This window comes from Bombyx mandarina, chromosome 15 (genome assembly GCF_030267445.1).
Source record: "Bombyx mandarina strain Sakado chromosome 15, ASM3026744v2".
Lineage (NCBI taxonomy): Eukaryota > Metazoa > Arthropoda > Insecta > Lepidoptera > Bombycidae > Bombyx > Bombyx mandarina.
This window is the reverse complement of record NC_143221.1, coordinates 8,429,556-8,452,893: the sequence shown is the minus strand read 5'-3', so window position 1 is coordinate 8,452,893 and position 23,338 is coordinate 8,429,556. Positions and strand designations below refer to the sequence as shown.

Sequence of the window (23,338 nt, the reverse complement as noted above, 5' to 3'; positions counted from 1 at the left end):
ATTTTATTTGGTTTGGTAGGCAGCGGCTTGGCTCTGCCCCTGGCATTGCTGAAGTCCATGGGCGACGGTAACCACTCACCATCAGGTGGGCCGTATGCTGGTCTGCCTACAAGGGCAAAAAAAAAAAAAAAATTTGCACCGTGAATTAAATTATTTTTAATTTGTCATAGGTGTATGGAGGTGATGCCCATTTTGATGACGCTGAGATGTGGTCCATCAATTCCCGTAGAGGAACTAATCTTTTCCAGGTAAGCAATAATGTGATACTCATTAAAATGCTGCTTCTCTGATATCGTTTTGGACGTAATTCCTAAGCTTTTTGTTGACTTATAAATTACCTCTTGTGAGTCTGCACCACCACCACCTATTTCTGCCGTGAAGCAGTAATGCGTTTCGGTTTGAAGAGTGGGGCATCCGTTGTAACCATACTTGAGACCTTAGAACTTATATCTCAAGGTGAGTGGCGCATTTACGTTGTAGATGTGTATGGGCTCCAGTAACCGCTTGACACCAGGTGGGCGGTGAGCTCGTCCACCCATCTAAGCAATAAAAAAATCACATTAGTAATGTAGGCAGCGGCTTGGCTCTGCTCCTGGCATTGCTGAAGTCCATGGGCGACGGTAACCACTTACCATCAGGTGTGCCGAACGCTCGTTTGCCAACAAAGGCAATAAAAAAAATTTGCTGTAATTCTTGCGACTGGATATTAAATACAATTTTTAAATATTAAATAGTAAATGATACGTATTCAAAGCCCAAATCTTTTCTCCTCCTCCATTGCTACCGGGAACACTTACAAAACGAAAACAATTACATCCAAATCCCGACTACTACATATCTTTAACAAACAAAAAAAACTACTTCTGACCCTTGACCTAGTAACTCAATAGTCAGGAACTAATCAAGAGACCAACGAAGGGTTCGGTGACAATTAAACGTAACTTCCAGGTAGCAGCGCATGAGTTTGGTCACTCGCTGGGTCTCTCACACAGCGATGTAAGATCCGCATTGATGGCGCCGTTTTATCGCGGTTACGATCCTGCTTTCCAACTCGATCAGGACGACGTCCAAGGAATTCAGGTATAGATATAATTTTGAATGTAAAAAAACACATCATCAGTGTTGGTCAGTTAAGTTTGTGGCAATGTAAGATACGCGCCATGAAGCACTGTCGTCCGATCTGCGTATTTGTGGCATAATACCCAACGTGAGCAGAAATTCTACTACTACTACTACTACTACTTCTACTACTACTACTACTACTTCTACTATTACTAGCAAAACAAACAGTTCGGAAAAAGCGAAAAGAATCGTTTTTTTTTATAATCTTCAAAATCTGTTAACAGCACTAGAAAATAAATTTCAGATTGCTAAATTCCAGACTTGCTCTCGAGGTCAGTTTGTTAACGTGTTTTCTATTCAACCTTTGCAATAAATAGTATTGTTGTCAAAATCTAGGTTTTTTTTTTCGTCTACCGTAATGAAAAAATCACTATTTAATAGAATAGATACCAAATTTTCATAATTCTCTATATTTTTCGCCGAAGCCGTGTGACACTTTTATTTAATTTTGTCCTTGACCTAGTTTACGAGTGTCTATTTCTCAATCCGTTTCATAAATTCTGATTTAAAATGGTTACGATTACAAAATTCTTACAAAACATGATCGTTCCGTAGTTGAATACCTCAATTTCTACGAGGAAAAACAATCATCGAATTGTGGGCCCTTCTTTTTTACGTTTAATTTCTGAAGTCTACGTTGAATGTTTGAAACATTATGTTTTGATTGTTTTTAAAAAGTTTCGTGGCTATCTCCATGTCAAACACAAATATTTAGGCCTTATCTAAGATATCTTTGCCCTAACCTAAGATACTAGACCAAAAATCATGGAATTTCCAAATTAGTTGGACGTCTTGAGTTTGGCAAATATTGCGGTAAAACATTTCATAAGTAGATCCAGTTCAAGTTAATGACAGCGTGTTAAAATATAATTTACAGTCGCTTTATGGCCACAAGACCCAGACAGACATTGGTGGCGGTGGCGGCGGACTGATACCTTCCGTTCCTCGAGCGACCACGCAGCAGCCGTCAGCTGAGGATCCGGCTCTCTGCGCTGATCCTCGTATTGATACTATCTTTAATTCTGCCGACGGTTCAACTTTTGTATTCAAAGGTACTATTGATTATCTATACTAATATATAAATCTACAGTGTTTTTTACGGATGTTCCGTTATAACTACTGAACCATGCATCCGATTGACTTGAAACTTGGCATCCATGTAAAAGATACATGTACTTAATTAATAGGCTAATATTTATATGAGTGTTGGACTCTCTACATCAGTTGGGGGGGCGTTAATGATGAGAATCTTTGTGCGGGTGAGAAATAATAATGTTAATTTTAAATGCCCAGCGAAGCGGAGGGGTACAGCTAGTTATTTATATATTTTATGCTTTTTGTCATTGTCACACCAACCAAAATTGAAATATTTTGATTTGCCAATTATTTACAGGCGATCATTACTGGAGGCTAACTGAAGATGGCGTAGCGGCTGGGTACCCGCGTCTTATTTCCCGAGCCTGGCCTGGTCTCCCCGGAAACATTGATGCAGCATTTACCTACAAGAACGGCAAGACTTACTTCTTTAAGGGCTCGAAGTACTGGAGGTACAATGGGCAGAAGATGGACGGGGATTACCCCAAGGATATTAGTGAAGGTTTGTTCAAAATAAATAATACTGCTTTAATTTTTTCTTACTTTTATTTTCGTTGACCACGATCGTTTAATGAAAATATACATTATCTAGAATTAGTTTAATTGGTAACAAAAACAAAAAATTGGTACCTGCCGGCGGGATTCGAACAGTGATGCATCGCTACATACGAATGCACCGGGCGTCTTATCCTTTAGGCCACGACTACTTCAAAAATAACCTAACAATTTATTCTGAGAACGTTTAGAAATTACGTGCATATTGTAAATTCACAATTTATACGTCCGTACGTACGTACAATAAGTACGTAACAAAACAACACAAAACTGCACAATGTAAAGTAGCTTAATTATCTAAAATCAAGTAAATTTATTTACTGTTTTGCTACAGGCTTCACCGGTATCCCAGATAACCTAGATGCGGCTTTGGTTTGGTCCGGCAATGGCAAGATCTATTTCTACAAGGGCTCGAAATTCTGGCGATTTGACCCTGCACAACGGCCCCCCGTGAAAGCTACCTACCCGAAGCCTTTGTCTAACTGGGATGGAATACCTGATAACATCGACGCCGCCTTGCAGTACACTAACGGATACACCTACTTCTTCAAGGGGGGATCATATTGGAGATTCAACGACAGATTGTTCAGCGTTAGTTTTGATACGTTTCTACCTAATTCCGTTTATAAGCGTAAATGCTGTTTTGCAGTTCATTTCTTCAAGGATCTTGCCTATTTCTGCAGGAAAACAATGTTGCTGGTTGAAGCTAGTTACCGTCAATACGGAACACAGTTTCAGTACCGAAAAAAATCTATAAAAATTCCAGGATTTCTCCCTTCCCAAATATATGCACATTAATTATTACCAAATAGATCGCATATACTTTCGTTTTCTTTATTCTTGTCTATGAAACGGCTGTCTGGAAGAAATCGCTTTGAGCGACATCATCGTCCATTGCAGTTTAAAATTTCATTGCGTATTGTGTTCCTTTATTTAATTGCTAATTTGTTGTATAATGTATAATAATATATCTGTTGTATATTCTGTATGTACTGAACTTTAAGAAACAAGTCTGCATTACTAAACACTACAGTGTGCTTAGTGCGAGTTTTTTAACTTCTCGATCGCGTAAAAGTTAACTCAAATTTGTATAGAATTGGAACAGCTGTGCCCTATCGGCAAACAAATGGAAGCTTCCAACTCCATACAAATCTGAGTTAACTTTTACGCGATCGAGAAGTTAAAAAACTCGCACTAAGCACGCAGAACGGGTTTTATCCAGTACTAGCTGACCCGGCAGACTTCGTAGTGCCTCAATCGATAAATAAAAGACACATCAAGGGGACACATGAAAGGAAAAACAAAATTGTTTTGTTTTTATTTAATTCCGAGCTTTTTTATATTTTCTCTACTTTAAAACCTTCCCTGGACTTCCAAGAATAATTCAAGGCCAAAATTAGCCAAATCGATCCAGCCGTTCTCGAGTTTTAGCGAGACTAACGAACAGCAATTCATTTTTATATATAGAGCTTAATAGATTAATTGTGAAAATGCTTTGCACGTTTAGGTGGACACAGACAACCCTCAGTTCCCGCGTTCAACCGCGTTCTGGTGGTTGGGCTGCAGCAGCGCGCCGCGCGGCACCGTCGGAGGTAACGCTCGACTATCAGACGACACTGTTCCTGCCGATGACGACGTCGGGGACATTACCTTCGACGCAGGTAGGACGGGCGCCCAGGAACCAGCACACACATACACATATACTTCACTAAAACACTTATACTCTTAGGATGAACACACACAAAAAATAAATTTAATAAATAAAACAAACATCACCAGACCCGAAATATAAATAGGCCCCAGTCGATGTTTCCAGTGGAAGTTAAACAAACATAGGAATAATTTAATACAATCTTGTTCATCCTCATAAGTATCTATTCGATTTGGGGTTGGCCAACGTTGTCCTACGTGTGTACATGTGACATCTAACTTATTTGTGTTCCGGAAAATTTATTTAAATTATTAATGCCGTGTGGGTCATATTAAAATGATGATTTACTTAATTAGTTCTATAGACAAGCAGACGGGTTTTCGATCCACCTAATTTTAAATATATATCGAAGCTCATAGATATTAGAATACAAAAAACATCGTGAGAAGTCTCAATTGTTTTTGTGAAGCGACAATCTTTTGGATTGCAACTGCCTTCGAAGGCAACCTACCCAACATATTAGGTATACCAAAAATAGGCCAGATAGTGGTACCCTCAAATATGGGATCTCAATACGCGTTACTTCCAGAAATTACGCAAACCTATTATATAGAATAGTATCAGAATCAAAAAATATGAAATCAATAAAACATTATTATTTGGATCACAGAAATAACCCATAGACAGCAACCTAAAGCAATACCAATATTGTTGGTATAAAATTACATTGTGTTATACCCGTCTCATTCGATGTTCGATTTAAGTGCAATACTGGCAGTAATGGATTTACGCCTAGGTCCGTGAGTCCTGGGCTCTGGGTTTGAATGAATTGAGGGGCGGCATAATTTTTAAAATGCCAAAATTTCCGAGACAAAAAAAAAGTAAAGACAGTCTCCTTTGAAAATGAGTTCAGATTAATTTTTATAATTAAATTATAAAGGTATTTTAAATTAAAAAAAATATATTATAATTAATTGGCAATATAATAACATTTATTCTACTAAAACTTTATGGGCGGCGCGATAAAGAGGGCCTAGGGCGGTATCAAGCCTAAATCCGTCACTGAATACCGGTAATCTCTATAAAACATAAACACAAACAGAAAAACATGTCTAAGGGTACCAGCCGCCACGACTCCACTGTTATCAATGTCTGCTATGTGTCTTTATGTGGATGTCCTCTGTTAGTAAATAGTCTTCACCTTCAAAACCTCCCGTAGAAATAGAATTCCTATTAATTTTCAATTCAATATCTCGTAAATTAATAATGTGTACTTTTTTATTTTTTTATGTGTTTAATAATTGTGTTCTCACATCGACATCTTGATTTTATCTAATATGTAAAAGTGCCAGAAATGCTTCAGATTTTAATAAACTAACAAAAATTACAGCACTAACTATAAGATGTACTACCACAGCGACTTTATCTATAAAAAACTGCGTAACTAACTTTATACTAAAATTCAGGCTTAGTTAAAACTAATTCTCCAGAAAAACTAACTTTGTTCGTCGGTGTGAGCTTGTTGGAAGGGCAGTGGCGGACGGTGGGTCCCTGTGACCACGAGACTACGGCTTCTGGGCGCCTTGTACCTACCTGCTGTAATAAAAAGTATTTGCACCATAAAATAGCGTGCAAACTTTTTATTACCTGTAATAGAACACCACACACGATATTTTAAAATTTCCCAAATAAAATATTTCACGTTTAAATGCAAAGCAATTTTTGCACAGTGCACAAGTTGGCAGCAAAATTTTCACTTAATGTTGTTATCACATTTAGAACGATGTTTATTAATAGTGATTGATTGAGATATCGATTAAAGTATTTTTTGTTTAACAACAAGGTACATGTTACAAGGCTAATCACTGATCGTTTGAATGCACCACATCAATGTTAACAATTTGTCACTGACGTTGTCACTGACACTCCATAAGAGCATATTATAATAGAACGCAACGAGATGTCTATCGTGTGTTTGGCAATAAGTACTGGTTGTGGCCGCGATAACACCGTTCACTTTTCGATGTGTGTGTGTTTGTTTTTCTAGGTGTAAAATCATCCGCTCCCAGATCATTCTTCTGGTTCAGGAAATAGCCTCGGTGGAGAGTTCCTGAACATTGTACATATAATGTTTGCATACAGAAAAAAGACTCAATTAGTTACATAGCAAATATATGAGAATACCAGTGAGATTAAAAAAGCTTAAGCGGTGATTTTAGAACCGGCGAGCTTGTCACAATCTGCCTGTACGTCCAACTTCAGAAATCTTTGCATGACGCCTGCATGATTACTATTTTGCTTTCGCATTATTTGCTCGCACGAAAACTTTTGTATTACTTTCTATCTGCTTTTGGTTTTATAAGCATCCTAAAGTTTTACATTATGGTTTGTATGTTTTTGTAACATTCCATAATCGTTTATTTTCATTTTAGATTATGTATGTTCTAAATCATGAACTGTTGATTCGGTATGGGTGCACTTCATAATTTTATTTATTTCGATTATTCGCTTCATAGTCATACGTTATCAATATTTGTTTCACAATCACAACGACTGAGAGATTTCTATTGACGCGGTGTTGGATAATTTAAGAATGACCACTTAATAATAAAATTAAATATTCATTCGTTTTTTAGACGCGAAGCATAGAATAAGAATAAGAGTAATCAACATCTAATTGTAAGATTAATTGGAATTAAAGAAAGGATAACATTTAAGTTAATGTAAGAAAATTTAATGAAAGTTTAACACCACGTGTTCGCTTTTGAACGCTATTTGGGTTTCAACACTAAATTGATGGAGATCGGTAGCATGACTATAAATTTTAAAAAAAATACTAAAACATTAAATTATGAAAAATAATAAATTATAATATGTTGATTTTGTTGATAACAGAGTGATGCATGAATTTGTATTATTGATTAATTAATATACTTACATGTGAAGTATTTGATATTATAGATAATTTATGAAATTAACGAAATAACTTGTATTTTAGTGCATGCAAAATCGCGTTGATAATACATATAATCACATATTTAGTAGCATTTGTATATTTGATTAGAGTTATTAGTAGTGTTGTGACGCACAATCGGGACTCGGTTTTGGTCGACTAAAGTACTAAAGTCTAAAGAAAAGTTATGTTTCAGTGGTCAACGTTCAGTCGGACGGAGCCAGACTTTAATATAATGATTGTGGTTCCGTGCCGCCTCATGTATTAGGAGGCCTCAAAACGACCTCCGCCGCGACACCATTCACACGCATCTGTAGGTTTCTTTTGTTTCATTTTGTAACACTATCGTGAATTTCAACTGTGCTCACATAATTACAAAATTTAGCTATGACATGTTCTTCTTCAAACGAGGCTTGCGGAGAGTACTTTATGGTAGGCAGCGGCTTGGCTCTGCCCCTGGCATTGCTGACCTCTATGAGCGACGGTGACCACTTACCATCAGGTGGGCCGTATGCTCGTCTGCCTACAAAGGCAATAAAAAAAAACATTACAAATAATAATTTTTCATATGCAAATATGAAAACAAAATAGTTTTGTGAAAACATTTGAAATTCACGCTAGATTTTGTGAATCTCATATTCGCTTCTCATTTACTGTCCCATCCAGGTATTTTCACCATTAAATCTATATGTCATCTTTGGTGCGCACTTGTTAACTTTTATTATTTTGAATGTAGCAGCAGTTATATCGAATGTCCACAATGTTTACACTATCGCACTTCGCACCTTGTGCTCACATGCCTAGTTCGGTTAAGGACGTTTTCTTTTGGATTCTACAGATGACGGCACGCCTAGTTTGGAGAACGACGGTGTAATCGCGCGGCCAACACTAACCAGCGTGCTGGTCGTGGTCGTGACCACGCTGAGGCACGTGTTGCGTACGTAGCGCACGTGCCTTGTGTAGTGCGAGTAAAGCGCACATCGCGGGGACCACGTGTAGCCTACGTTGCTGCAATCATCCACCGCGTGACCTCAAGGACGATGTCACCGACTGTGAACGTGTACTGAGTGCCTGTTTGCGTTGTTCGATATTCCTCGTATATCGAGCGTCTCGCTGTGATGAATAATGTACTTTTTTACTCTGTGAGAACAATGTAATTTAATGAAGTCATAGTTTTTATACTTAAATATAAATAGATGATGTAAGTTCGAGTGTGATATTGACGTAAGCGATGATTTTTGTAATAAAAAATAACAGACACCCGTACCCGTTTTATTCATTTCCTTCATTCATATTTTGTCTATGTTTCTTAAATGAACGAATTCGTTTAGGTGAGTGACAACAAATAATACTCGCACTTAATTTTTATCGGTTTATTTAACGTTTTTTGTTGTTTTCCAATAATTCTTCTTAAGTTAGTAATTACAAGTTTATATGTTAATATTTTAACACCACTTTCAAAACGTATTTAATAAACATTTCCACAATTCATCATAACACGGTCGTGCGACCTACTGTCTCGATCTTTCTAACTTCAGAGAAAATGCAAATCATAATAAACATCTGTCTATGAATATTGAAAAGGATGAAATTGACTTGTCTACTTGAGATTTGCCGACTGCACCAGCGGCGCGTTCGGTAGGGCACGGCTATCGACGCGACGCCACACCTCAGTAGCCGCTACATAGCGTAGACGAGAGCAACGTAGCGCCCTTACAGCGGCGTAGCGCCCTCACAATGGCGTAGCGCCCTGGTTAAACAGGCGGTTCTCGTATATTTTCCCTCAAAGCGGCGTAGCGCCCTGGTTAAACAGGCGGTTCTCGTATATTTTTTTCCAAAAATGCCACTCACTCTTACCTATTGCTGATTGAAAATTTTCCGAAGCACGCGAGCAGAATAACTAGTTGATGTGAGAAAAACCTAAGAACCGATCAATGATTTCGCTCTCGTACTGATCATAGAAGGCAAACTTAAGACTTATGTAACACGACCACTACTCGAGAAACACCTACGATACATCCTAGATCATATCAATATATCAGAGCGCGTACTGTGGCAGTGTGAGCCGGCGCCATCGTATCGTGCCTTACATCGTTAATCATATATTAAACTTTACACTACACTACTTCTCTCACTATCAAATAGGCGATGTTATGATAATATTTATACATGTTAAATTGCTGTAACATATCTTATTAATCTTGTTGAAGGCATTATGAAGACATGTGACACACATTTAGAATTGGTCGATGACTCATATTAAGTTAATTTACAAATTGATGTTACTTTATGTTAAACAATCATCTTCTGTTACTTTCTATTGCTCTAGTTTCAACATATATTTATATGATCTAGAACTGAATGAAAGTAATAAGAACGAAGAATAGCAGAAGTTTCGTTTTTTTATATTATATATTATGTCATCATCCATCTTGTAGTGATACAGTGAACAAAGTAATCATCGAAAATTCAGTTACTCCTAAGCAAGAAAATGTTCATACATATCTAACAACAAACAAAAAAATTTGACTGGAAAGACTTGTCATCCACAACAATCATTTACAAACATCTTATAGCATATAAATTGCTTTTCAATTTTGGGAATGATTGTCATGTTCCTACAGCTTGTAAGCTATATTCGCCAATAGATTAAAGTATTTAAAATAAAATTATTATATTTTCTACTAAAACAATATCAAGATATTTATTTAGACGAGAACAGCAATAATTTACGCAATTTACACACCTATAATAAATCAGAAACAAGCAATTAAATAGATCTGTTGCAAGACTAAAATCAAAAGTTCCGTGAACGCGATTCCGCCGTACAGTAACTTAAATTTTAAATTAAAAAACAGGTTAGTCTTAACTAACTAGAAATTATAAAAAAAATATCCTGAATGTTTTAATTGAGATTGTTTCAGTTCGCAACAGACCTACGTACTTGTTTTAGTAACATCGCTAACAGAATTTTTTTGGAGCAGTAATAATAAATCTTTCGGGGTTTTTAAATGTGTTCAATACAAAATACTTTTATTTTAATAACACGTCGTGAAATTTCTTAAAAATTATACGAATTGAATTTTTCTGCATCTGTACAGACATAAAATGGACACAATCTTATTTTATGTTAGATTCGACAGTCACACAGTAAAGTATATACTTAATTTTATAACGTTTTTAAATATTCTGAAAACACCAATATTCTTATTCAAATAAAGTATTATAGTGTTCGTTGAGCTTATCGAAAATAATAAACACCATTCACCAAGAACGGAATAGAAATCCTTTTTTTAAATCACGTTTTTCGTTGTTCTCTTGATGAGCTGATTGTAGCATAAACAATAAGTAATCAATTTCATACAGCAATACAATAAGTAATCAATTTCGAATGCATTCGAAATTTTAAAAATAGGTCCCGTGCTTTTATCCTCCCATTATTTTATAATAGATTTTAGTGTTTCTGTATAGAAATAATTTTGTCATCTTTATTAGTATGTTCAATTAGTAATGCTCTGATATTATAGAACATATTTGAAGATCCATTAATTTGTCTTATCTGTGGCTCTGAATCAAATGTCAGTTCTTGTGGATATGCTACAATCAAATCCATTTTCCTTGGAATGTCTTCTGAATAAAATTATACGAGGATCGCATATCCATATTTATACTTACACCTTAGATCGACGTAATGTGCTGTTTCGATGAATGATTATTGAGTGGTGAACATCGCTAAAGGTCACCACACCTATCTAGAGTAATATTATTGATATTTCTAACACTTCCCTCATATGTGTTAGTTAAAAAAACTATATTTAAAGTGCACAATTTAATAACGTTTGAGTCACGTAACGTCGTGCTTATTCCAATGAATTGAATATAAAGTAGAAGGCTACGTCTTGGTGTTTTGCTTACATTACAATTTATTGAATTTAAAAAAAAAAACAGACAGCCGATTTCCATTTTTGTCGACCCCGAAAGCAATTTAAACATACTTATTTCTTTTTTTACTGTGAGATCAGTACTAAATTGAATTTCAAAAATAACATTAACTTAAAACAATGTATTGTTTTACGAGTAAATGTTTTAAATTTCGATTGATTTATATGTATCTGTATGGTTAACAAACAAAAGAACAGTGAAATAACAGATTTAACTTTACAAACTAAAATGTAATATGCCGATAGATAGATCTCAGAAGTCCCTACGTTTGTATTAAATTTTATCAGTTACACAGCTTATTACATAATTTTTCGTAAACCGTTTTACATGAATAATAATGTATCTCATTATTTGTGCGTTAAACATTTACATTTTATTTATGTACACCCAAAATATACGTACATTACTCAAAAACGTAAAATACACACTATCACAAAACATTTAACAAAACCAAATGTATATACGTTATTCTAAGACTAGAGGGGGCAGCGGAACCGCTTGAGGCTGTCGCGGCACACTAGGGTGCCTGTCCGCCCGTCCAAAATCATAAGATTGCAAAACTGATTTTGTGCAATCTTATTGGTTAATATTTCTCCGTTGCTCCGCTCCGCTGCCTCGCTCCGCTCCGGTGGACAGGCACCCTTAAGGTCTGCCGCCGCGTTCTCGCCAAGGAGCCGCACTGCACTGAACACAACTACGGCAACGTCGGGCAAAATGACACAACAAATCTAAAATTCTCAACACGTTCTATAAAAAAAAAAATCAACAACAAATAACCACAAATGGCAAGAAGTTCCTACCCTTTGCGTCCTCCCGTCGCATGTATGTTTATTGGTCACTTTGCCTTTTGCCCAAGCGTCTTTAAAAGATTTGTAATATTTAGTTGTCATATAATTTAATGAAAGTATAGCTCCTGGTATAGAATTATTCTTTCGCTAGTCACTATCGATTATAACAACTCATGGATAAATTAAGAGATCAGAGAACGGTATTTCTCAATAACTTTTCGTGTGCATGTTGTGTAGTGAGGATGTCGCTTTTTTGGTTTATTATTTGTATCTTACGTGGTCAATGGCCCTTTAAAGCGAATTATGCTTGCTTCTCCACAGGAATAAACAATATGTGTAATAGCATATATGTGCTTATTTAATCACTGTAAACAAAAGGAATTAGACGGTTTCTGGTTTACACACTGTTTATTTAGGATACATTAAACGTCCCTCGATACGACCTATCAACAATTTCCGAGGTCACTTTTGCACAATCTAGTATTGAAATAAATTGATTAATTACATTTGTTAGAACACTCATGTTTCATTCTTAAATTGAATTCTAGTGATAAAAATATAATATAAACAATAAATTGTGTTTGGCCCGGATTCTACTTTCATTCAACTTGTATTAACTCGTTACACGAATGGAAACATTTGTATTATTACATCCACTTCAGTTCCTAATGCTCAGAATTATTTCCAAGACTTATTTATACAAATTCTGATACAATTTTGGTCTTCTTAATTATAAATTTCGCCTAATAGAGAGATAGCGAAGTTACGTGAAGACGTCGAAATAGCAGAGAAGAAACACTCACAAGGACAGGGATGAACATCAATGTGTAAGTCTTAACGAGTGCTCCAAAGTGATCCAATTTATTAAGGTCTAGTAATTCATTATACATCTACTATACAATAGCTTTCAAACTTGTACAAATCGTGAAAGTGGCCCTACCGAAAGATAAGTGAACTTGTAAGACCTAGACATTAACAGTATTCTTGTATCATGATACCTAAGATTTGTTTTGATTGAGAACTTAGTTAATATTCAAATATAAACATTTATTATTGAATATTTAAAAGAATGCAACGGCCAACAAATGCTAATTTTATCCATGAGTTTCAATACATTATTGTACTAAATTGGTACGATTGCAAACGGCCGACTTACTATTTTATATAAATACAAACAATTCAAACACTAACACCTATGTTACACTCTCTTCAAGAGAAATACTATAACTATTTTTTTTATTATTATTATTTGAAAATATCGTCAGTTATACAGCTGTGTAATTAATGTTCGAAGAAAAATCACTCGTCTGTGTGGATGGAATATTATTGGAGCGACAGTGCATGCCGTTGCGACTAATATTTACCAATCTTCGTAATTTAGGCTGATGCCTAAAATACGTACAGTTCACGGGAATCACAAATACTATAAAAAGCGAACAAATTAAACATGGACGATTTTATTATAAAAACTCGACGATTCATCGATAAGCTAGTAAAATATCTACGTAAATGGAACTCGTCGAGAGTCCAGCTCTATTCATACATTCAATACGTACAATTTACGAATATCAATTCAGCACGATTCCCCTCCACTTACGTCTGTCGCTAACAACTAATTTTTATTTTTTTTTATTTTATTTAACGGCAACATTGTAACTCCATGAAAATGTCCTCATTGCGCAACGCTTTCACTTACAAGTGAAGGCACTGTAGATCACGTGTAAGTAGTATTATTATTCATCGAGTGAAATAATAGTTTACTCACGAAAAATTTAATTGTTTTGCTTCTGAAGATTTTTTTTTTGTAGTCTACTAGGCGTTGCTTGAATCACTAGTCAATGTTGAAAATAGATAAAGGTACGAAGTGTACCGAACGATAGAAGGAATAGTCGGTGCCAGCAGCGAAGAGTTTCCAGTGGCCGCACCAGGAGTGGTCGTGGACCAGGCGTGCAGACGTGAAACGAATCAAGTCATTACCACTGAGCATCCGTTCGGGTTCAATAAACTCTTAAGAAGCATTAATAGACCTTTAGCACCTTCGGCGACTTTCGGTAAACGTGACAGTGGAAATAACAAATATTTCTATTATTATGTACACAATAAAAACGTAAAAAATAACTTACTTAATTATTGTTTACTATTTGCATACAACAACTACGATCCTCGAACGAGGTATTTTCAACAAATGACTCGCAATTAAGTCTTATTTTATTAAATTTTCATCACATAATGTTTAACGATACTTCTATAAGTTTAAAATTTTCCAAAAATTAACAGGAAACTCAAAAACACAGTAACATTTATAGTCGGTATGACAATAATTGTTATGACATTGTATTATTAGTATTAATGGAATTCATGTACATGTACATACAATATATATCATATTATATATTATTAAAAATCAATTCATATAAAAACCATCTTTAACCATTTTATATATGACTGATAATTCATAAGACGGATATTACATATAATATTCATTATATGTATTTATCGTATTTTATTCTTACAAAACAACAACTACCTTTAATCCTATGTTAATGTCTCCAAAATTTACACATAATAATAATAATAGACCAACTATTTAGGCGTTCCACAAATCAAGCGACCAGGCACGGTGTCGACAGTCAGTTTGTATTCAGAAGAAACAAAACCATATTCTTGTCGTACATTTGAAATTTAATTTTAAGTTCGCGTCAGTTTCCACCAAATTTCCGTTTTTAAATGAGTATAATTTGAGTAAAGATAAAACGCTGGTCTTTATTTAATTCTTTTTCACATACATTAACTAAACTCATCGCGAAAATAAGTTCATAATTCAGCATCAAATAAAAACTGTTTTTTTTTTTAACGAATTTAAATCTAACTTTTTGAAGGCTATTAGAAAAATCATAGTTATCATTACTCATTCGCTAGTAATATAAAATATTAAACTTTATGGTTTATATGACTATGGACAAAAACTTTAATACTTTGATTATTACAATTTCAGTACAATAAACGGAAAAAAATACGTGCTAATATAAAATCGAGATGATCTCTATAGATAAAATCAAGTGGAAACGTTTTCGAAATACACTATTAGCATAAACATAATAAAACCGATCTTAGATTCACAATAAACTCACTAAATATGTGTTAATAAGTTAGACTAAGTGAATATTCCAAACATATTTTTTTTCTCTCAAAACGTTGAACTTTTTCATAATGTTGATGGATTAATATGCAACTTATAAACCCTGAAACGATATATATATATGCTTGTAGTGACAATAAAGTTATAATAAAAAGGTTAATGTAACTTAAGAACGTGCTTGATTTAATTAACTGCACATAAATGTTGGTCATTATGTAATAAAATTTTGGAATAAATTATAACCATCGCCTGATCCCTAAGAAATGCAATATTCACCGCACATGTTTTAATTATTGTAATTGAGTGATACGAACAATGTTTTTGTTGATATAAATTATTAGAAAACATAGCATGTCTATGAACAATGATCTTCGTAAAATATATAGATATATATATTATATATTTCAAACTTCATGTAATAAATATCATCGTGTAAATTAACATAAGACTATTTATTACTCGTTTACATACAAACATACATAAATGCCGAAAACAAATGGCCGGAACGTCGGCTTACAGCATCTACTTGAGATATTACAAAAATTATCGATTGAAATAATTTGGTGTTTCTGTCGCGGGTTAACCGGTTATTTAGGTATAAATATTAACTTACAGTCTATTCCTGCTTTCGCTCGCGGCGGCCGTTCTGTTATCGGCACCGCGAGAAGCAGGGATCATCGAACTTTTGTCCGCACGTTATTAATTTTCATAAGTTCAGCACTATTAGAAGTTCTAGTCGCGATCCGACGATCGCGTAAGTCGACGCGAGTGCTACGCACGTTAACGTATAACTATAACTTCGAAACGCACATATTCACTAGAAACGTGATGGCGGTCCAACGGGTCCGATATTGTGCCGTAATAACTATTAGCACGAGTGCGAGGAGTAGTAAGAGAGGGCACAGGGATTCGGCGGAGCTTGCAGCGGCTGCCGCGGCGGGCGCTTGATAGGGCACCGAGCACGTGGGGACGCGCTCCTCAACCGCCGCGCATTGCTCAGGACGAGGCAGCGGCGCCTCGATCAGCCCCGGCTCGCACTTGTGACATAACCCCGACGCGCAATACCAATAACAACAATCCTCCCTTCCGTAGTTGGACTTGTTCGCCTGAGCCCCAGTCTCGGGAATGCGTGAATCTGAAATTTATGATTATTATTATTCTGAAATGTTCACGATTGACTTCAACGGTAAAGGAATAACATCGTGTAATAAAAATGAAACCCGCAAAATTATAGTTTGCGTAATTACTGGTGGTAGGGCTTCTTGTGAGTCCGCGCGGGTACCACCACTCCGCCTATTTCTGCCGTGAAGCAGTAATGCGTTTCGATTTGAAGGGTGGGGCAGCCGTTGTAACTATACTTGAAACCTTAGAATTTATATCTCAAGGTGGGTGGCGCATTTACGTTGTGTATATCTATGGGCTCCAGTAAGCAGGTGGGCTGTGAGCTCGTCCACCCATTTAGATCGGTGTATAAGCAATAAAAAAAATCATGAAAGTACTTTTAAATAAGAGATGAATAAATATTTCCGATTTTGCAAATAGAAAATTATTTAATAGAAAATATATTATAAATGTTGGGTAAATACTAAAAAGATAGCACCAAATCCAAGTTGAAGAAAAATCTTCTTGTGGTTTTACTGTTAAGCTTTTTTACGTTATAACCCGACTAGCCTAGTCTAGTCTAGTCTGGCCTAGTCTACTAGTCTCAGTTTGTAGTTTTATTAGTCTACATTATTTAGCTAGCCAACATGCCTACGCTGCACTTGAGAACGAATATCCTCAAGAAACTCAACCAGAGATGAACGCGACAGAGAATCAAGTTTTGTGATAAAATAGGACACGGGAAATTGGCCTCAAGAATATAAAATTACTTGTCTATTGAATTGTCCTTAGACTGGGAAACTGAATCTTGCTCAGACTGATTATCTCGTTTATAGCGCGCAGATTTGTTTCGTTGGATTTTTCGTTGCATTTAGAATTTCTCTCTTCTCTTCAGTTTTTGATCTAAATGTAAACTAGTTTTACGGTTACGTTAATATTTCCGACGTATCGAATACTTTACAGTTTTCGTGGTCACGGACGACTCAGATGTTATTCGTCAACATTATATTTAATATTATACCGTGTATTGTTGTAAAAAAAAAATCTTGACTTTTACGTTTCATTTCACGCAGAACGAACGAATAGTATCTTTAGTTCTGGCAGTATAAATAAGAAGATTCCCAGATTGAATTATATCTACCACTCACAATAACCAAAAGAAAAAATTAAAAGAGTTTTTAGATAGTTGTTAATATTACCGAGACATAAGAAGGTTGGTTCGCCAGCGTATTGCGTGGGGTATGCGGGCGCACGATCTGCCGGTAGAAAGTAGGGGCAGTGCTGTTCGACAAGCTGGCAGACCGAGAGGCAAGGTTTAAGCCGAAGGGGGGGCCGGCCGGGTCCTGCGGCTGCGGCGCGCACCCAGCGCCCCACCACGCCGCCGCCGCGCCGCCTGTCCAGGTGCCCGACGCGCTCAAGGTGCCTTGCACGCCACCGCACCGCGTGCTCTGCGGGCGCCCGCCGTGGTCTGCTCTCCTCTTCGCCGGCCTCCTCCGCTCCGTCTACTACCCACAGCGGCACCATCATGCTGCATGCCCATCGACGATACGTTTCCTGGAATTTTGAACAAACACACGCATTACCGACCAGGGTTCCACAAAATCTATCACCAATATTTACTAAAATATAGGGGTTCAACTCGCGGCATGGGCCTAGCTGCTTTATAGTAGAAATTGATAGGTTTCGTAAAACCAGTATGGGGCACCAAATATCTGATTAATGTATTAGTCAAAATTGCGTAATGCTTTTACGAATATGATGTTTTCTCGCAAACAATTAGTATTATGCCTCATTTAAGATTTTTTTTAAATATAGGTACAAGACGAAATCGGAATCCTAATGAAGAAATCTAGTTGTATTCATGTCATGCGATATCAGACTATTAGACCTAAGGTACGATATTGAGATGTAAAAGTAAAGCTGGTGTTTCCTTTTGTCTCGTATGTTTAGGGAAACCATTTCGCTAGACTTTAGAAACAAAAGGAACACTGATAGAAATAAGACCATAAAACTGTAACTTCGAACGGCAATATGGTATCACATAAGAAGAGGATGAAGACAACTCTAGAAAAGTATGGATTAGAATAGACAGTGTAGCTATAATAAACGTCAATGCAATTAGCACTATTAGAGTATGATGTAAATACAATTTACTTAATAAATAAAATACACTAGTCAGTACGAATAAGCGTTGCGCAAAACACTATCGGTACATGTAAGACAAATATCGTACAACAGAATGTATGCGATCTTGTTTGGTGCTGAGGGACTAATGATGTTTTCTAATCACGTAATGTTCGATGGAACGCGGGAACGCGATGTGTCTAACAAGTCAGAACAAATGTACATCATGTGAAGCACGGTTGTCTCAGCGGGTGCCGGGAAGGGGCGACGCTGCGCCAAACCCAATCAATCATACAGTGGGTCGACGCGTCGTGTCGCCCCGTCGATTATCACATACCACGTTCACAAAAACTCAGTCAATCACCGAAGAAAACGTGATCGCCTAAAATCTTTTACATTAAAAATAAGTATGTAGGTTTATTTTTCAAGCAGTGTGCTTAGTGCGAGTACTTTAACTTTCTCGATAGCGTAAATGTTAACTCTGAAGTATGTAATTAGAACAGTGCCCTTAGCGGCAAACGTAGGCAAACGTTTCAACTCCATACAAATTAAAGTTCACTTTTACGCTATCGAGAACGTTAAAAAACTCGCACTAAGCACACAGAAGTGTAGTTTATTGGTGGCACCTCGTATTCTGAACCCGCAAGGGTAAATACATACAACTGTTATACCATGCTTAAGGCGCAACACTGTCTTGCGTTCAATTTAAACTTATTAGCACTACAATTAAGATTTTGATCTGATTTATCAAGTGAATGCAGGTACAGGAATTTTGAGTGAAGATATGGACTAAGATAATCACTTAACAACCGTTGAACCATGAGCTCGTTTGCCCAACTTTAGTTGAATAATAATAAAATATTTAAAAAAATACTGGTCTCTGGCAAGGTTGACTCAAAATTTTTAATCAGAAATTTAAATAGTCCAGAAGTGAAAAATCTTTGTAACTTCTTAAATATCATTAAATATCTATTAAGTAAACAAGAAAGTTGACTGATAATTTTACCATTTAGTTGTCAGTTAAATATTCGGCTCGTTTTGCACCGATGCGGACAAGAATGAATAAGTCTGAAGAGCCATTCATTGAGTCTGAAGAGCCATTCATTGATTTTTCTCATAAACTAGAACACGACAGAAAAATGTTTCGGTATTGCTATTGACAGATTTATTGTTGTATATTTTTACAAGGTACAGGAGGCGGCTGTTGGCCTAGTGACCTGACAAACGCGATTAATGGCATCGGATATGTGTTGTGGAAGGGGGCTAATGCTCACTATTATACTTTACGATGAGTCACCTTTTATAAAATTTTCAATCTGCTGCTTAAAACATTTGAATTCTTCAAAACTAAATAATATGTAGCGATAGATGTACCGTGGTTTTCTTGCATTCCACTTGGCATTAATTACCAATACTGAACGTAGAAGAACGTACTTGTTTCTTATTCCTATCTAGCTCCCGTCATCATTAAAAAATATGGTGTATACACCAGTAAGGTTCGGTTTACACAATAGTCTAGGCCTTATTAAGTATTATTTTAAGACCGAGCGTTGAATTTTGAACATTTCAACTTTTAGAACCGCTTTAATTTTATTCCGTAAAACCAGAATGAAGTAACAAGCGAAGAAGAATAAAGACAATAATATCTGTGACTGGCGGTAGATTTCTTTTAGATTGTCACTGATCCAATCCTGTACATGTGAATGGAATGTTGAAAGTATATCTACAAAATGAAAGCATAGAAGATATTAATAAAAACATTTCAAATATATTTAAGTTTTTTTACCTTTATGTAGAATGTAAACCATGGGTAGAATAAAGAATTTGTTACAATATTACTATAATTTATTAGATACGATTTAGAATCCTTTACGAAAATTTGAAAGTGATAGTATTTTATATTTTTCTTAATTTTAAACATCTCCTCTAGTCGGCAGCATTTTCTTTTAACGCAAAATAATTCTGATATTAAGTATAAGCGTTGCTTGAGAGATCACTAAATTTAAACGGTGAGTTTGCAAGTATTGATGAAAACGTTCAAATTCCTAACCATTCCAGTTACGTAATATAAATTCTTATATGTAGGAATTTATCGGCTCTGAGAAGATCTGATGGATGAGGGCGAGCCGGTCAAACGCCAACTCATGCTTATCAAATCTTATGAAAAAGCTTCGGAGTCCTTGATAACTCGTTCCCTGTAATGGACATTACTCATAACCCCGAATGTATCTGATGATAGTCATTAAGAGATCCATCTTTTGAGAGAAGACTTTCTCGGTATAATACCATCATGGAGTAGGACAAAGTAATCTGTGATTATATTATTAATCTGTGATTCTTGTATGTTCGTGTACCTACCCGTATGGACTCACAAGACGTCTTACCACCAGTAATTACGCAAATTATAATTTTGCGGGTTTGATTTTTATTACACAATGTTATTCCTTCACCGTGGAAGTCAATCGTGAACACTTGTTAAGTACGTAATTCATTAGAAAAACTGGTGCACGCCGACGGGATTCCAACACCGTTGCTTCCCTCAACACGAACGCATCGGACGTCTTAAATACAATAAAATCTGAGTAGTACACTCACATTTTTTTTTAACTGAAAATATAAAACATATTTATAAGAAGCTATGCCTGATTTTAAAACTTCAAACCAATAATTCAGAGAATAAAAAAAAACATCGAATTGAAAAACCAGGCTTGAGGTAGCTCCACCCCCATAGATGGGTGATTAAGAAAATTTTGTGTAATCGTTTGTTTGGTTTTTTTTTTGTTTGAACTTTCAATCGTTTGACTATTTCTTTATAATAAAAAAATAATTTTGTAGCGTTTATGGCCTACGGAAGTGATACCCAGTTTATATTTCGGAATATGTCCTTTAAATTTATTAATATTTTATCACTGCATAACGACCGTCTGGTGTAGTGGTAAGTGACAAGGTCACTACATACGGGGGTCGCGGGTTCGAATCCCGCCAAGGGAAGATATTTGTATGATAAATATAAATGTCTTTTCCAGGGTTATGGATGTATATTATATATGTATATGTATGTGTATAATAAAAATCTTACATTTATTTCCGTTATCTGGTACTTGTGCCACAAGTTCTTTACGAACTTATCACGGGACCAGTTAACGTGGCGTGATTGTTAGTAAATATTTATTTATTATTTATTTATTTACTGCTAATATCGATCACCAGATATTATTACCACTTGGTTATTCGCCCAATGTTCCAGATTGGACCATAATAATTAGCACGTTAACAATTAGATTGATATTTTCTTTTACTTTTTCTCTTTTTTATTGTATCTTTTTTTCCTTTTTTTGTGTTAAGAAAAAATACTCATTTTAAAATATTTTTACTAAACTAGCTGGCCCGGCAAACGTTGTTTTGCCATATAAATTATTTCTAGGAAAGATAAATAACCTAGATACCGACTGCAGCGCCATCTGCCGGGCTGATTTGTGAATCTAAGCCATCCAGGGTGCCACCCAAACACATACAAAAAAAATCATTCAAATCGGTCTAGCCGTTTATTTATTTTTTTATTTATTGCTTAGATGGGTTGGACGAGCTCACAGCCCACCTGGACTTAAGTGGTTACTGGAGCCCATAGACATCTACGACGTAAATGCGCCACCCACCTTGAGATATAAGTTCTAAGGTCTCAAGTATAGTTACAATGGCTACCCCATCCTTCGAACCGAAACGCATTACTGCTTCATGGCAGAAATAGGCGGACTTGCGGACTCACACGAGATCCTACCACCAGTGAAAACCGAAGAAGAAATATATATATAAAGATAACATAAAGCACGTCAATAACTACAATAAACAAAAATAAAATCAGTCAACAAGCGGGGGAGAAAAATGGCTTTATATTTTTACCTATATACAAATATTTATTATATACAAATATCACCTGATTTTGATCGTTTTACATTGGACATACTGTTTGAGCACTACAATTTTACGATATATCAGTATACAAATCTGTTAATTCCGATAAAGAATAAGTTTTAGTAAAAATGACAATCCACTATCAACGTACTTACTTCATCATAATAGCTCAAAGTTGCTTAAAGCGCATTTTTCCTATGTTATTTTATTTCATTTTCAAAGCACTCTGAGCTGTTTGAAGCTATCAACGAAAAAAGGTATATATATTTGTTAGATTATTGAAGAAAATATGTTTTTTTAAGGAATATTTAAATGTTTTTATTAAAAGAAATACATATATCCACAACAATGCGAATGACTAAGGTGCGGTATATGCGCGCATCCGCAGGGTGACAGTTTTAGCGGCGACGCCGGCCGACCTATTGTTCACCACATCCATCCGACAAAAAAATGTACGCCGCAATTTGTAACAATTTTCTACTCTTTCATTCGATTGTAAAATTTTCTTCATATAAATGATTTTCAAGTTTATATATACCGTAAGATCGAATCTGGAACGAGGTGATCCGACAAAGAACCAAAGCTATAGACTGTTTTTACTGGTGGTAGGACCTCTTGTGAGTCCACACGGGTAGGTACTACCACCCTGCCTATTTCTGCCGTGAAGCAGTAATGCGTTTCGGTTTGAAGGGTGGGGCAGCCATTGTAACTATACTTGAGACCTTAGAACTGATATCTCAAGGTGGGTGGCGCATTTACGTCGTAGATGTCTCTGGGTTCCAGTAACCACTTAGCACCAGGTGGGCTGTGAGCTCATCCACCCATCTAAGCAATAAAAAAAAAACAGCATAGCGAATTAGTAAGCTGAAGTGGCAATGGGCTGGCCATATTAGCCGGACAACCGATAACTGTTGGAGTAAGCGCGTTCTTGAGTGGAGACCGCGAATTGGAAAACG

The 23,338-nt window shown here is 36.0% G+C and overlaps 2 protein-coding genes across 15 annotated transcripts in view; one reads left to right on the top strand and one right to left on the bottom strand.

Annotated features, from left to right (window-relative positions):
• The window catches only part of Mmp1 (matrix metalloproteinase 1), a 32,363-nt gene extending 23,727 nt beyond the window's left edge, over positions 1–8,636 (top strand). For 2 of the 14 annotated variants that reach the window (XR_016324243.1, XR_016324239.1), the window contains 9 exons: positions 171–248; positions 949–1,080; positions 2,000–2,174; positions 2,516–2,719; positions 3,107–3,363; positions 4,280–4,364; positions 6,471–6,669; positions 7,573–7,689; positions 8,215–8,636. Coding sequence is in view for 5 of the 14 variants with exons in the window: in XM_089733261.1 (XP_089589387.1) it covers positions 171–248; positions 949–1,080; positions 2,000–2,174; positions 2,516–2,719; positions 3,107–3,363; positions 4,280–4,433; positions 8,215–8,321 (1,107 nt within the window). In the remaining 9 variants the exon portion in view is untranslated. Of the gene's footprint in view, positions 1–170; positions 249–948; positions 1,081–1,999; positions 2,175–2,515; positions 2,720–3,106; positions 3,364–4,279; positions 4,434–6,470; positions 6,670–7,059; positions 7,147–7,572; positions 7,690–8,214 lie in introns of those variants that run through there. The other 12 variants (XR_016324241.1, XR_016324236.1, XR_016324242.1 and 9 more) reach the window with 9 other exon arrangements.
• A 98-nt stretch (positions 8,637–8,734) lies between these two features.
• Positions 8,735–23,338, bottom strand: part of Mid1 (calcium-permeable channel component Mid1) — a 61,389-nt gene continuing 46,785 nt past the window's right edge. Inside the window, exons 2-3 of the mRNA XM_028182973.2 lie at positions 17,546–17,900; positions 8,735–16,380 (exon numbers count right to left, since the gene is read on the bottom strand). Coding sequence (XP_028038774.2) covers positions 16,037–16,380; positions 17,546–17,900 — 699 coding nt within the window. The 3' untranslated portion in view covers positions 8,735–16,036. The remainder of the gene's footprint in view (positions 16,381–17,545; positions 17,901–23,338) is intronic.